General features: G+C 44.7%; 1 protein-coding gene across 2 annotated transcripts in view; it reads left to right on the forward strand.

Moving 5' to 3' along the window:
- The window catches only part of DPP4 (dipeptidyl peptidase 4), an 80,308-nt gene that overhangs the window by 43,581 nt on the left and 24,478 nt on the right, over nucleotides 1-12,249 (forward strand). For both annotated transcript variants that reach the window (XM_055308123.1, XM_055308124.1), the window contains exons 11-16: nucleotides 4,575-4,707; nucleotides 6,792-6,836; nucleotides 9,129-9,236; nucleotides 9,504-9,571; nucleotides 10,536-10,589; nucleotides 10,964-11,085. In XM_055308123.1, coding sequence (XP_055164098.1) covers nucleotides 4,575-4,707; nucleotides 6,792-6,836; nucleotides 9,129-9,236; nucleotides 9,504-9,571; nucleotides 10,536-10,589; nucleotides 10,964-11,085 — 530 coding nt within the window. The remainder of the gene's footprint in view (nucleotides 1-4,574; nucleotides 4,708-6,791; nucleotides 6,837-9,128; nucleotides 9,237-9,503; nucleotides 9,572-10,535; nucleotides 10,590-10,963; nucleotides 11,086-12,249) is intronic.

Here is a 12,249-nt window from a genome sequence, read left to right on the forward strand (position 1 = left end):
GTGTAGACAGCCAGCACCCAAGATGACCCTCGAAGTGACCCTGCATAGCAATCCCTCTTTTCTGCTTCCTCCCAGCCATCTGCAAATTCTGTGGCCTGAGCTAGAGGATTGGGAAGGGCGTGTTCTACTCAGGTCACCAACCCAGCCCCCCACCCCCAGAACTGCTGAATGGCTCTTGGGGGGGGCATCACACCCAGCTCATGACCTGCCCCACCCTGTGTTATCTGCTCCCGAATGATGCAATAGATAAATGTGTCCTCTGAATAGCTGATGATCCTTGATCTATAGAGATTTCAGGTCCGAGGTTGTCACACAGGAGATACTGTACTGGACTGAAATGGCCCGGAAACTTGTGACACTTCAAGACAGGAGCTCACATGCTGTGCTCACAGGCCCCCTGTGATTGGGCCCCCCCGCCTCACCCCACCTACCCTTCTCCTCAGCGATCTGTCGGCAGCCCCGGGAGGGCTGGCATCCCCATCAGAGCAGAGTGGCATGGAGCCCGGGGCCAACGCTGGAAGAACGCCTGCTTCCTTGGGTGATTCACAGAATTAATCACTCCACCGTCTGCATTTGCTCTCAGGAGCAATTTCCCTCCAATGTTCTTTCCAGATAGTAATGCCTACCTGATGTTGAGTATCCTTCATACACCAAAAGAAACGCTGACACAAGTTGGGGGAGTTAGTGCGACCCACCAGACATTTGTTAGGTGCCCACTACTTGCAAGGCAACGGTCGCTCTACAAAGGGATCCTCTGGAGTATGACCTTCAAAAGCAGGTCTCTCCCAGTACGTTCGAATATAATCTGCTTTATAAAATTCAGCTATTTAGTTTACACACTCTCTGTACGAATAAATAGACCTCATGGAGTGAGGAATTTTATCCGGAAGAAAAGCAAGAGGGTGAAGCTAGCCAACAATATTTACCAGAGAGATGGGTGGATGTTCTATAGAGGGAGCTACTGGGAACAGCAAAATCTGACGCCAGCTGCTTGGTCTGAATCGTGGCTCCAACAGGTCCCAGTGTGTGACCTTAGACAAGCTACTTAGCTTCTCTACACTTGTCTTTCTTTGTCTGCAAAACATGAATTCTAGCCTTCCTACCCCATAGGCTGCTACAAACTTTATGTTGAGCACTTGGAACGGTTCCTGGCACGTAGTAAACTCCCCATGGGTGTGAACTCCTGTTATTCTGTCCAGAAATCACTCCATTGCTTTAGTATTAAAGTCTAACCATACTCTCCCTGCAGTAACCCGTCCCAGAAGGTAGAGAGGTTATTGGATCACTATGCCCAACCTGGGATGCGCAGTCTCCAGCTTAAGGGAAGGCCAGGCTGCCTGATGGTCCCTTTCTGCCCCTTCCCACCATTCAAACCAGTCTACTCAGTAGACGCCTCTCTGTTTTTACAGATTGACATCAGCACATAGGGGCGGCCTGGGTGGCTCAGTTGGTTGAGCACTTGACTCTTGGTTTCGGCTCAGTCCCTGATCTCAGGTCATGAGATCCAGCCCCGAGTGGAGCTCGAGGCCCGGCAGGGAGTCTGCTTGAGATTCCCATTCCCTCTGCCCCTCCCACTGCTCAAGGAGGCTCTCTCTCTCTCTTTCTCTCTCTCTCTCTCTCTTTCTCTCTCTCTCTCCCTTCAAATAATTTTTTTCAAAAAAAAAATCAACCTGCAGTACAATATATAGTTGATAATCCTGCTTGTTGGATTTCTCTGGTCTTCAGTGGGACTTAAACCTTTCAATAAAAAGTACACTCGGCCCATTGGTTCCTTTATATATTTTTTATGGCTCACTGACATTTCAGACTGGCATGATCTTGGCTCAGGACTATGTTATGCAGCGTCGTTCTGTCTCCCCTTAATTCCAAATCCTAAAGAGAAGCTGTGATTAAACAGAAGTATGTTTACATGAGAATTCAAAACGTCCCGTCCGCTTGCTGCGCTTGCTGGCAAAGGGCCCTTACGGAGGCGCCAGAGGGTGCAGAGTACACCTTGGGCTACAGAGAGTGACAAAGAGAGTGGAAGATACAGATTCGTGGACTTTTGATCTAGAAACGGGCAGGGAAGGTGCCAGGTGCATGTGAGCTTCCTGGAAGGCTTCCCAAATTCCAGTACTCCGTGTTTTCAAGTGGGGGAAAGTTACTGCTGATTTCTGAACCCGAAGTATAATCTATGGTTTTTAGCAGATAAAGCACTTGTCTCGTTAAAGAGTTTTCTTCCCTCCCTGACCCGCCCCCCGCCTGCCCTTTCTCCCGACCAGGCCACTTGAGAAACGGGAAGCCTGGTTCTGGGGCCCATGATCCTAATCGATGCCCAGGGATCCCTGGGACAATGTGTGCATGTATGTGAAGAGACGGTTTTTCCCCCTTGGAGAGAGGGACATGGTTTTCATCCGATTTACAATGGGATTTGATCTGTGAATAAGAACCACTGGCATAGAGCAGGGATCAGCACGCCAGGACCCACTGGCAAGTCCAGCTCCATGCCATCCGTGTTTGATCTGCAAGTAAAAAGGGTTTTTAGAATTTTGATTCGTTGGGAAGGCAAATCACAAGAAGAATAATATTTCATGACATGCGAGGATCAGACGGACTTCGAATCTCAGGGTTTCACTGGAACGCACCCACACTGGTTTGTTTAGGCATCGTCTCTGGCTGCTCTTGTGCTGCAAAGGCAGAGAGAAGTAGTTGTGACAGCACGTGTGGCCCGGAAAACTTAAAATATTTACTATCTGGCTTTTTGCTGAGAAAGTCCTCAGACCCCTCGTCTAGAAAGTTCATCTCAAAAAATTTGATTTTCTCCCTTGCATTTCATGATTCCATCCCCTTTGCAATCATTTACTCCCTGGCCCCAGCAAGATTTATTTGCCTTTCCATTTTCTCATCTAATGCCTGTGGATTGGGCAAAGGGCAGAAGACTTGGACTCAGTGAGGGCCCCTTGCTTCCTGTTCCTGCAAAGAGGCGCTCACACTCTCATACCCTGCAGCCTGGCAGCCGGTAAGACTGCTGGCATCAGGCCGGAAGGAGGGGCATTTGCAGAGAGCTCAGGGCATATTTGAGGGAGACCTGTGGAAGTCAGAGCATGGCAGTGGTTTCAGACTGAAGGGCAGGTTGAACAAAGGGGGGTCGCAGCTGGGAGATCTCAGGGGGTGTTCATGGAATACCAGCCATGCAGACTGGATGGTGGGTAGGTTCTTACTGAGCAAGGGAAAGGGCTGAAATGGAGAGGAGTCCCTATTTGTGTGAAGAGGGGTTTTGCTGCTGGGTGAAGGGGTTTGATCTGCCTTCAGGGCTTGCCACCTGCAGTGGGGACAGCCAGGAGGCACCCCTGGGGGCACTAACCCAAGAGGTATCCCTAGCTACAAGAGGGGGATATGATGTGGATTTTCCCCTTCTTCTGTGCTGAGTGCCCGTTTTGTGCCAGGTATTCTGTTGGGGCCTGGAGACACCCTGTGAACAAGAAGCCTGTGGCCCTGTCTCTGAGAGCTTGTGAGCAAGGAGAGCAAAGAGACACAAGGAGTGGGGGTGGCCACAGCCCGTGAAGAGCAAAGGAGCATTTTAGGGCAGCTTTTAGTGCATTCGGGGTGATGAGGAAGATATGGCAAGTCAGGAAGAAAGGGGAAGAAAAGGTTCTCTTGGAGTTTCTCTGACAAAAGGGAATAAGGCTTCAATCAACCAAAATCATGCAGTAGAAACGCATGATTTAAGAATGGTCCTTCAAAATCACACTGAGGGCTACGAGGAAAAAATAAAATAGTAAACAATCCAGAGCAATTATTTAGGGAGACCGGCTGAAAAGTAAATTGTGAATTCCCTGCATCTCACTATAAAAAAAAAAAAAAAGAGTCCCAAAAATGTTTAAAGGTGTGCGTTGGAGGAAGATGCCCTGCTAGAGACAGATAGCTCCATTTGTATAAATCTTATATTAAGGTTCCTTGATTTTTTTTCACATGGTTCATGTTTTGACTCTTGAGAAAATACTTTTACAGCATAATTATTTGATTTTCAAAGTTTGTAGAGATGTGAGTCAATTTTTCCCCTTTGAAAACGAAGTTGAGAAAAGGGTCAGTTATAATTTCACCCCAAAAGCAAAAATTTTCTAAGGAAGCACGTCAAATTACCAGAAAATATTTGAATCTCAGCCAGTGTCTCTGGCCTCACTGTAACGTTCTTTCAAGACAGCAGAAAAGAGATGGGAAATGTCACCCTTGCCTTCCTAGCACCACCAAAGGCCGAGTTGAGGACTTGAAAAATCCTGAGCTCTAGTGTGAGTCACGTTTGTGAAGCCACTGTATGATGTTAGCTGTTGTTTTTCCTGTCAGATGTATTTTAATTTCCATTCAAAACTAAATTACACTTTAAGCTTTCAGAAAAGGTAAAAAATTGTGATATTAAATGGTTTTGACAACCATTTAAAATCATATGCTTATTAAGATGGATTTCATTGAGTAGAATGTCTACCTGTACCAAGGTCTAAAAATAGTTATGCTCTCGCTCTCCTTCCTTCCTTCTTTCCTTCCTTCCTTCCTTCCTTCCTTCCTTCCTTCCTTCCTTCCTTCCTTCTTCCTTCCAGGGATTACTACTTGTGTGATGTGACATGGGTAAACGAAGAAAGGATTTCTATGCAGTGGCTCCGAAGGATTCAGAACTATTCAGTCATGGATATTTATGACTATAATTCCACCAGTGGATGGATTTCCTCATTGGTAAGGTTTAATGGGGGATGTTCTGCTTCTACAGCTACATGTGACCCAAGGACTGTATGAAAACAGGGAGAGTGAATGATTGGGAATCAGGAAAATAAAGTTTGAGTTTCTTTTCTTTCTGACTCCATGTCAGATTCTGTGGCAGCAGGTAAGTCTTGACTAACTTTTAGAGAATCTGGTATCTGGTGGTACTTCCATTTCATCTATACTCACTAGTCATACTGTTTTAGTTATGGTTATTATCACTTGGGGCAGGGATGGTGATTGGAAGCCCAGAAGGCAGAATTTGGTGTCAAAATTCAAAAGGCCCAAGAAGGCTGCAAGATCAATGAAGTGTGTTTCAATAGAGAAAATATAGGGAGTGGGGAATGACTGGCTGAGAATACGTGAAACAAGTCAAGTAGCAAAAGGCCACAGATCTCTTACCACCCTGTGACTATCTTTCAGCAGTATCAGTTTTAGAGCATAAAGAGATAACTAGTAGGCTGAGAGGGTGGCAACATTAAGACAAAGGCAAGTGTTAATTCTATCTTGAGGTGCTGGGGGCAGGGCATTCCCCACAAGAAACCACAAGGTTCAGCTAAGCTGGCAAATCATAATGAAAGCCCCTTTGGGAACCAGCAGCCTCAAGAGAGGTAAAGTCCGGGGAATGTTTTTCTGGCATATGTCAAGAGCACTTCTCCAGGCCCTTTTCTGGTAATAGAATGCTCTGTGCCAACATACCTCCCCCTCTACACACTCTCCATGCTGGTTGGGCACAATGCAGATTCTTGCCTCAGAAAGCCTGGGCACCCTGAATCTTGATTTGCCCATTTGTTTATTTATACAGCCAACACTGCATAGCTACTATGTCCCAGGTTCTGTGCGTAACTTTGGATTTAAAAACAAACAAACAAATTAGACAACATGCTGGTCCCCAAAAGGTGTATGTTTTAATAGGGCATGCCATTAGGATAATCAATGATAACAGTTGCCGTTTCTTGACCACTCACAGTAGCCAAACGCTGTGGAGACAGAGATTCTGGAGGTGAAGGAGCTTGCTTAACGTCACAGGACAGCCAGAATGCAAACTAGAAAATGCAAGCTCTTTGCTTCCTGCAAATTATATCATCCTACTATCAGGGTATCGCGCCCTAAAAGGGTAGAAGCAAAGTATGGAGGGAATGTAGGACCAAAGAAGATGACCCACTCAACTGGGACAGGTGATGGGAGATGACAAGGGAGGCCCAGAGCACCCTGGGCAGATAAGGGTACAAGGAGACTGTGAGCAGAGGCTATGCTAGGCATCCAGCAAATGGCTTGGAGCACCGGGGTCTGGCTTGGAGCACCGGGGTCTGGGGCTCCAGAGGATGAGGGGCTGGGGAGAGGCACCATGGTGAGAAGTGGGGGTGGAGGTGGGCTGAGACTCGGGTGCCGTTCTGAGGAGCTTGGACCACTTGTCAGCCACGGGGAGCTGTTTCTCGGTGGTCAAGAGGAGAGGATCACAAGGAGACAGAACTACGTGTTGCCAGATGAGGTCAGTGGGGGTTAGGCAGGGTGGAGGGCAGGCTGGAAGAAGAAAAGAGCAGCAGGGTCTCCAACCAGCAGGTCAGGGCAAAGGCCCAAGGGAAACCAGGCAAGAACAGAAGCTAAGGCAGTAAGGGTGGAGAAGGACGAGAGGAGTCTGAGAACCAGGGGGCAGGGGCTGCGGGGGTGGCCGTGAGGGGGGAGGCGTCTAGAGTCACTCCCAAGTCTCTGGCTTGGGTGAGCGGTAGCACTGAACAGAAGAATGAAGGCGTCAGAACAAGCCAGCGGGGATGGAGGCCAGATAAACGACATCATCTTCTGTTCCGTACGTGTTGAATTGGAAAGAGCGGGGGGAGCTTCCAGGGCCACATATGGAAGATGGAGCTCTAGGCAAGAGAGGTCAATGTTCTAATGCGATTATATAAACAATCGTAGCATGACTACAACTATGTAAATGGAGATAACTTTCAATTATTTTAAATACGATGATGCTTGTAGTACCACGAATCGTAGATAAAGCACAGAATTGATATCTTGCTTCTCTCTGAAACACTGCCCTTGTGTTTTTCCCTCCCTAGGCACAAAAACACGTTGAAATGAGTACCACCGGCTGGGTTGGACGTGTAAGTGCCTAAGAGTTATGGGTTCTTTGTAGTATGAGTCAGACACTCAGAGCCATTGAACATGTACCTTTCCCAGGGGAGGGCCCCGTGTTATTTGCTATTAACAGAGATATTACTTGACCTATTTTTCCAAATATTTAAATGCTCCCTGCAGAGCCACCTTTCTATGGGGAATATAAAACATGCTCAGTTGGAAAAAGTAACAGGACAAGTGAAAACTTGAGAGCACACAAAACAAAAGACATACTCTAGGCAAAATGTAGCTCCTGAAAAGTCAATAAAGCAACAGTTGCTGGAAAGCAGCTAAGATGCTGAACCTGCTGGTTGACCTCACCTTTGAAGTCCTGTGCTTTGGAGGCAGAAGACGTGGCTTCCGTCCACCGCCCACACGAATGTGTGAGGAGATGCGACCATATCCAGCAGCAAGTCAGCAGCAAGCACGCCACACTTGCTGCGCATCTCCCTGTGGAGGAAATCACGCTTGTGTGGCTTCACACTTTGCTAGGCCCCAGATGCAGAGTTTTATCCGGGAAGGCATGGTGACCCGCGGAGACTTGTCACGCTTCTCACTCCTGCCACACTACGCCTTGGGCAGAATCACCAACCGTGTCACTACCAGACCCTGGGCTGAAACAAGTTAATGAAGGATCTCCAGCCACTGTGACGCCTTCTAGAAAGATGATGAACAAATGTCATCTAATTTTTGTGACCACTTCTACGAAGCCTCCTTTAAGAGAAAAACAAAGGAACAAAAAAAATACACACACACACACACACACACACACACACACATATATATAAAGATTTCCTTCACATCTCTTGGGGCAGAGAGGGAAGGCCCCTGGTCCAGAAATGGGACCCCTTCCAGCTGGGCTCAGAGCTCCGATAGCATTCACACGTCCCTTTTCTTCAGGCATTGATTGGGCAGAGGGGAGAGGTTTGCCAACATGAAAAGTGGTTTCCTCCATGGCAAGAGACACGCTACACTTCCTCACGACTCTTTGAAAAAAATATGTTTTTTCCTCTCTGTATTTAACCAGACAGATGCCACTTTTCACACATTTCTACTAGGCACAACTCCATCCAGGGGAAACAGGGAAATGTATTAAAAAGATAAGGCTGTGAACACAGGTCTAGAGAGGGGAATGTGTTTCAGAGCTCTGTAATGAGAACACCAAGTGTACTGCACGCCTCAGCTTGCTCCATAAATGAATCCACTTTGAATCACTAAATAGAAGAGGGAAGCATTTTTCTTCCTTCCCAAAATGGGAGCTGATGAGAGAGGAAACATCGAGGGTAAAGTGAACCAACAATTTTAAAAGACCATCTCCTACCTGCTCTCAAATGTAGTAAGGAAACCGAAGTCGTAAAGCAACATATTCCTTTCGGGCTGGGATAGATACTCTTCTGCTTAAACTACATTATGTTCTGAGAACTCTCTTTTATTGAACTGTGAAAAATGGAAATTTTATACTATATTTCCATACAACTACTTTTTTTGTAAATTGTTGATCCTATTTAGCAAAATGAAACGACTTACAATAAAAATGGTAACTCTGAGAATGTTTCCATGTGAAACACACGACAGACTTCCCTTATAGTATCCGGTCCAGAAATGGTTAAAGACTTTCTGGCTCTCAAAAAGAAATATGGATTTAAAAAGGAGGGAACGGATCCCTCAAATTAAAAACCACCTCTTATCTGAAAACGCACAAATAATAGTCTGTTTCAAACAAACAAACAAGCCAACAAAACAGCAACCACTCATGGATGCCAGAAGGCAGAGGTAAGGGGGATGGGCAAAACAGGTGACGGGGATTACGAGGTACAAACTCCCAGTTGTAATAGTAATAATAATAATAATAATAATAATAATAATAATAATCTGTTTCGAGAAAGCAAATCTGTGACATTGAGGAAATTTACTTCTTAAAACTGAAAGGCTAATGCTAATTTTTGCACATTTATAGCCACAAGTCACACAGTTAACCTTCATAGAGAGACGTCTACAGATGACAATACCATGGCTATGTGTCAAGAGTCCTGCGTAAACTTCTTTATATGCTCTCTCTCATTTGCTCCGGATAAAAAAATTCCCTGAGGGAGGGAGATCTCTTTGTCTGTGTCTCCGAGGAGGAGAATTTTCTCTTGAGTTGCTCTGGTTTCACTTGACTAGTAAATGAAGCATGGGCTTTGGGCAGAGGTGTCGAGAGGACTTTCAAAAATTACAGTTGGTACTGAGATGAGACTAATGTGCTCTAATCTTGTTTTGTGTTTTCTATTATTTTGTAGTTTAGGCCCTCAGAACCTCATTTTACCTCTGACGGGAAGAGCTTCTACAAGATCATCAGCAATGGAGATGGCTACAAACACATTTGCCAATTCCAAATAGATAAGCAAGTAAATATTCCCACATGATTTATTTCAGGTTGATCTCTTTTTTAATGAAACTAACTTGAAGTGGAAATCGTTTGGTAAAGTCAATCAATGTGCACTGATATCCGACTAATTCAAATTCCAAAGTGGTATTTGGAAGATGACGGGATACAGAGAGGAAACCCAAGAAGAAGACCTAAGATTATCTAAATTGCTGCTATAAATGAGCCAATCCTTCAGTTAACTTTGATGAGAGAGTTTAATAAATGTCTTTTTAAAAAATCCCATTAGGATTGCACATTTATTACAAAAGGAGCTTGGGAAGTCATCGGGATAGAAGCTCTTACCGGTGATTACCTGTGAGTATTCTAATAACTGATAGGATGTAAAACATGCTTGTGGTAATCACACCCTCTTTGCCCAGAAATAGGGGAAAATCTCCTACAAATAAAGAATAGTCTATTTGGAATGTGTTCAGTACTTTTTTCTTTTTAACATACGGAAGCCTTAATGATTTTCACATATGCTTAGCAGATTTGATACCATGCCACCAAGCAGCTCTACCTCTTGCTCTTACCTGCTTTACATTAGAAGAGCTGTAGCCTCTTTTTCTTAAAACATCTTGGAACACTGAACCGGCATCAGGGGCATTGTGTTAAATTCGAACTGGCACCGAACTTTTGGAAGGCTTGGAGAGGCTATTTTATCTGCCCGTATCTTGGCCTTACTCTGGAATATGGAAAGCTTTACAGAGGCTGTCAACTACCAGGCACTACTTGGTGGAAAGGGAGTGTTTGTTTTTCATTGGAACCCAAGGCGCTTGGATAATTCATTATTGGGTCTCACCACGGAGGATGTTTGCCGCTGCCCAAAGCAGTTTTTGAAGGTCCTCCTTAGAAGTGATTCTGCTGCTCTCAGAAAGATGGGGCTCCTGTCATCTAGTAGTTTGTGTTATAAAAAAGAAAATGTGGAAAACAATATAGGTACATGGGCTCTCGACGTCAGGCTAGTTGTCCAGTCACACTTTTCTTGCAAAAGACTTTTTTTTTTTTTTTTTTTTTTTTAGTTTTTGCTTGCCACTTTAATGAAGGGAGCAGTCTAAAATAGCTGAGTTCAGGGACTGCACTCAGATATTTTAGTGTGTCTTAAAAAAATAGAATCTCCTATTTAGAGATAACGGGAAATATGGTTTCTGGGGGTGAGGGGGCAGGGAAAAATGATCCGAGAAGGGCCAGCATTAATGTTTGGTGTTGAGTTAATTAGAGGGTACTCAACTTTCTTTAAAAACATAATTAATATCTATTTCATTTGTTTTCTTCCCAGATACTACATTAGTAATGAATATAAAGGAATGCCAGGAGGAAGAAATCTTTATAAGTAAGAGCTAAATCAAATTGTTGACTTGAGTCTTTGTAGCTGTAGAAGAACAACTTCTGGGGTTCTTTTCTTTCTTTTTTTTTTCCCATGTCTTAACTAACTGGAATTGTAATTGAGCGCTTTCATTCCTTTACAAATCAAACCCCAGGTGTCAGCAACACACAATGACTTTATTAGACGTTCTGTGTTATTTCCAAACAATGGGAGGTTTGAGGTTATCATGAATTAATTCATGTATTCCTCACACATTAAGAAAAAGTCTTGAGCACTGCTTTGGCACTCTGATACATTTGAAACCAGAATACGGAATTATTCAATTCCATCTTTTCATGTAGTCTTTCATCGAGCACTTAATCTCCACCATTGGTTTACAGAATCCAGCTGAATGACTACACAAAGGTGACATGCCTGAGTTGTGAGCTGAATCCAGAAAGGTGTCAGTACTATTCTGTATCGTTCAGTAAAGACGCAAAGTACTATCAACTGAGGTGTTCAGGTAGGTGTGAAGTGACGGGGGAGGGAGAGCAGTGCAGACACGACGACCAGGTCTATCCGGGTGGCCCTGTCCTTTCCCTCAGCCTGCACGCTTTCCCTGCCTTCCGCTCACCAGCTGACATTCCCTCCTCTCTTCAGACAACATTCTTACCAACCCTCCTGGCTCATTCTGCCCATCTGTCCCTTTCTGTGTCCAGTCCGGGAAACACTCTTTGTGCCCTGCTCAGTTTTCTCCTCTTGACTCTGAGGACCTCTCGAAGTCACCCAAGTCCCCTTCTCTCCAGACACATCTAAGTGGTGAGTTAACCACCTTTCCTCCCCTTCTGACTAAGAGACTCGCATGGCTTGCTTATGACTGAACACACACAGATGCACACACACACACACACACACACACTGGAGGCTACGTATCACAGAGGCACTTCATCGTTTATATAGATACACAGGGTAGAGTTTTGACTGTGGTTTTTTAATTGTACGTTTATTGATTAGTATTTTATGCGCTTGCCCCTTTAAATGGGAAAGTGTCTGTGGGTAATGCCTGTTACCCAACCTGCTCACTGTTCCATCTTCTGTTACTATTTTATTACTGTTTTCTTTATTATAAATGAAACTTGGCAAGGACAGGCGACGTGACTTCACAGGTCACACAGCTACTAAGAGGCACGACGGGATCCAAGCACAGGTCTCCACCTCCTGAGCCCTCCAGGAAGCACTAGGCTGGATTACTTCTCAAAATGCAAGAACCTAGATACTCAGGAAAAAACTGTCCCTCACCGGAAAGAGATCTCCAAACCAGCTATCGGAATCTTTCTTTACTAGCACATTTTCTTTATCATTACATCTTTCTTTCTTCCTTCCTTCCGTCCTTCCTTCCTTCCTTTATTTCCTGTGACTGTTTTTGGTCCCCATTTCTTGGGCAAGCGTTTCATACTAAGAACTGTGCTAAAAGTTTATATTTGTGGTCATGTTTGATTCTTAAGAAAACTCTATAAAGAAGATATTATCCTCCTTTTATGTGTAAAGAGATCGAAGCGTCGATACGGTGCCCTGAGTTACACAGCAGGTGAACCAGAATTCAAAGCCAGGTCTCTATAACGCCTTCACTGGGGTTCTGATCAAGAATGAAACGTTCATACTATCTAAATGCACCAGAATTAAACAG

Source organism: Nyctereutes procyonoides, unplaced genomic scaffold (assembly GCF_905146905.1).
Source record: "Nyctereutes procyonoides isolate TBG_1078 unplaced genomic scaffold, NYPRO_anot_genome, whole genome shotgun sequence".
NCBI lineage: Eukaryota > Metazoa > Chordata > Mammalia > Carnivora > Canidae > Nyctereutes > Nyctereutes procyonoides.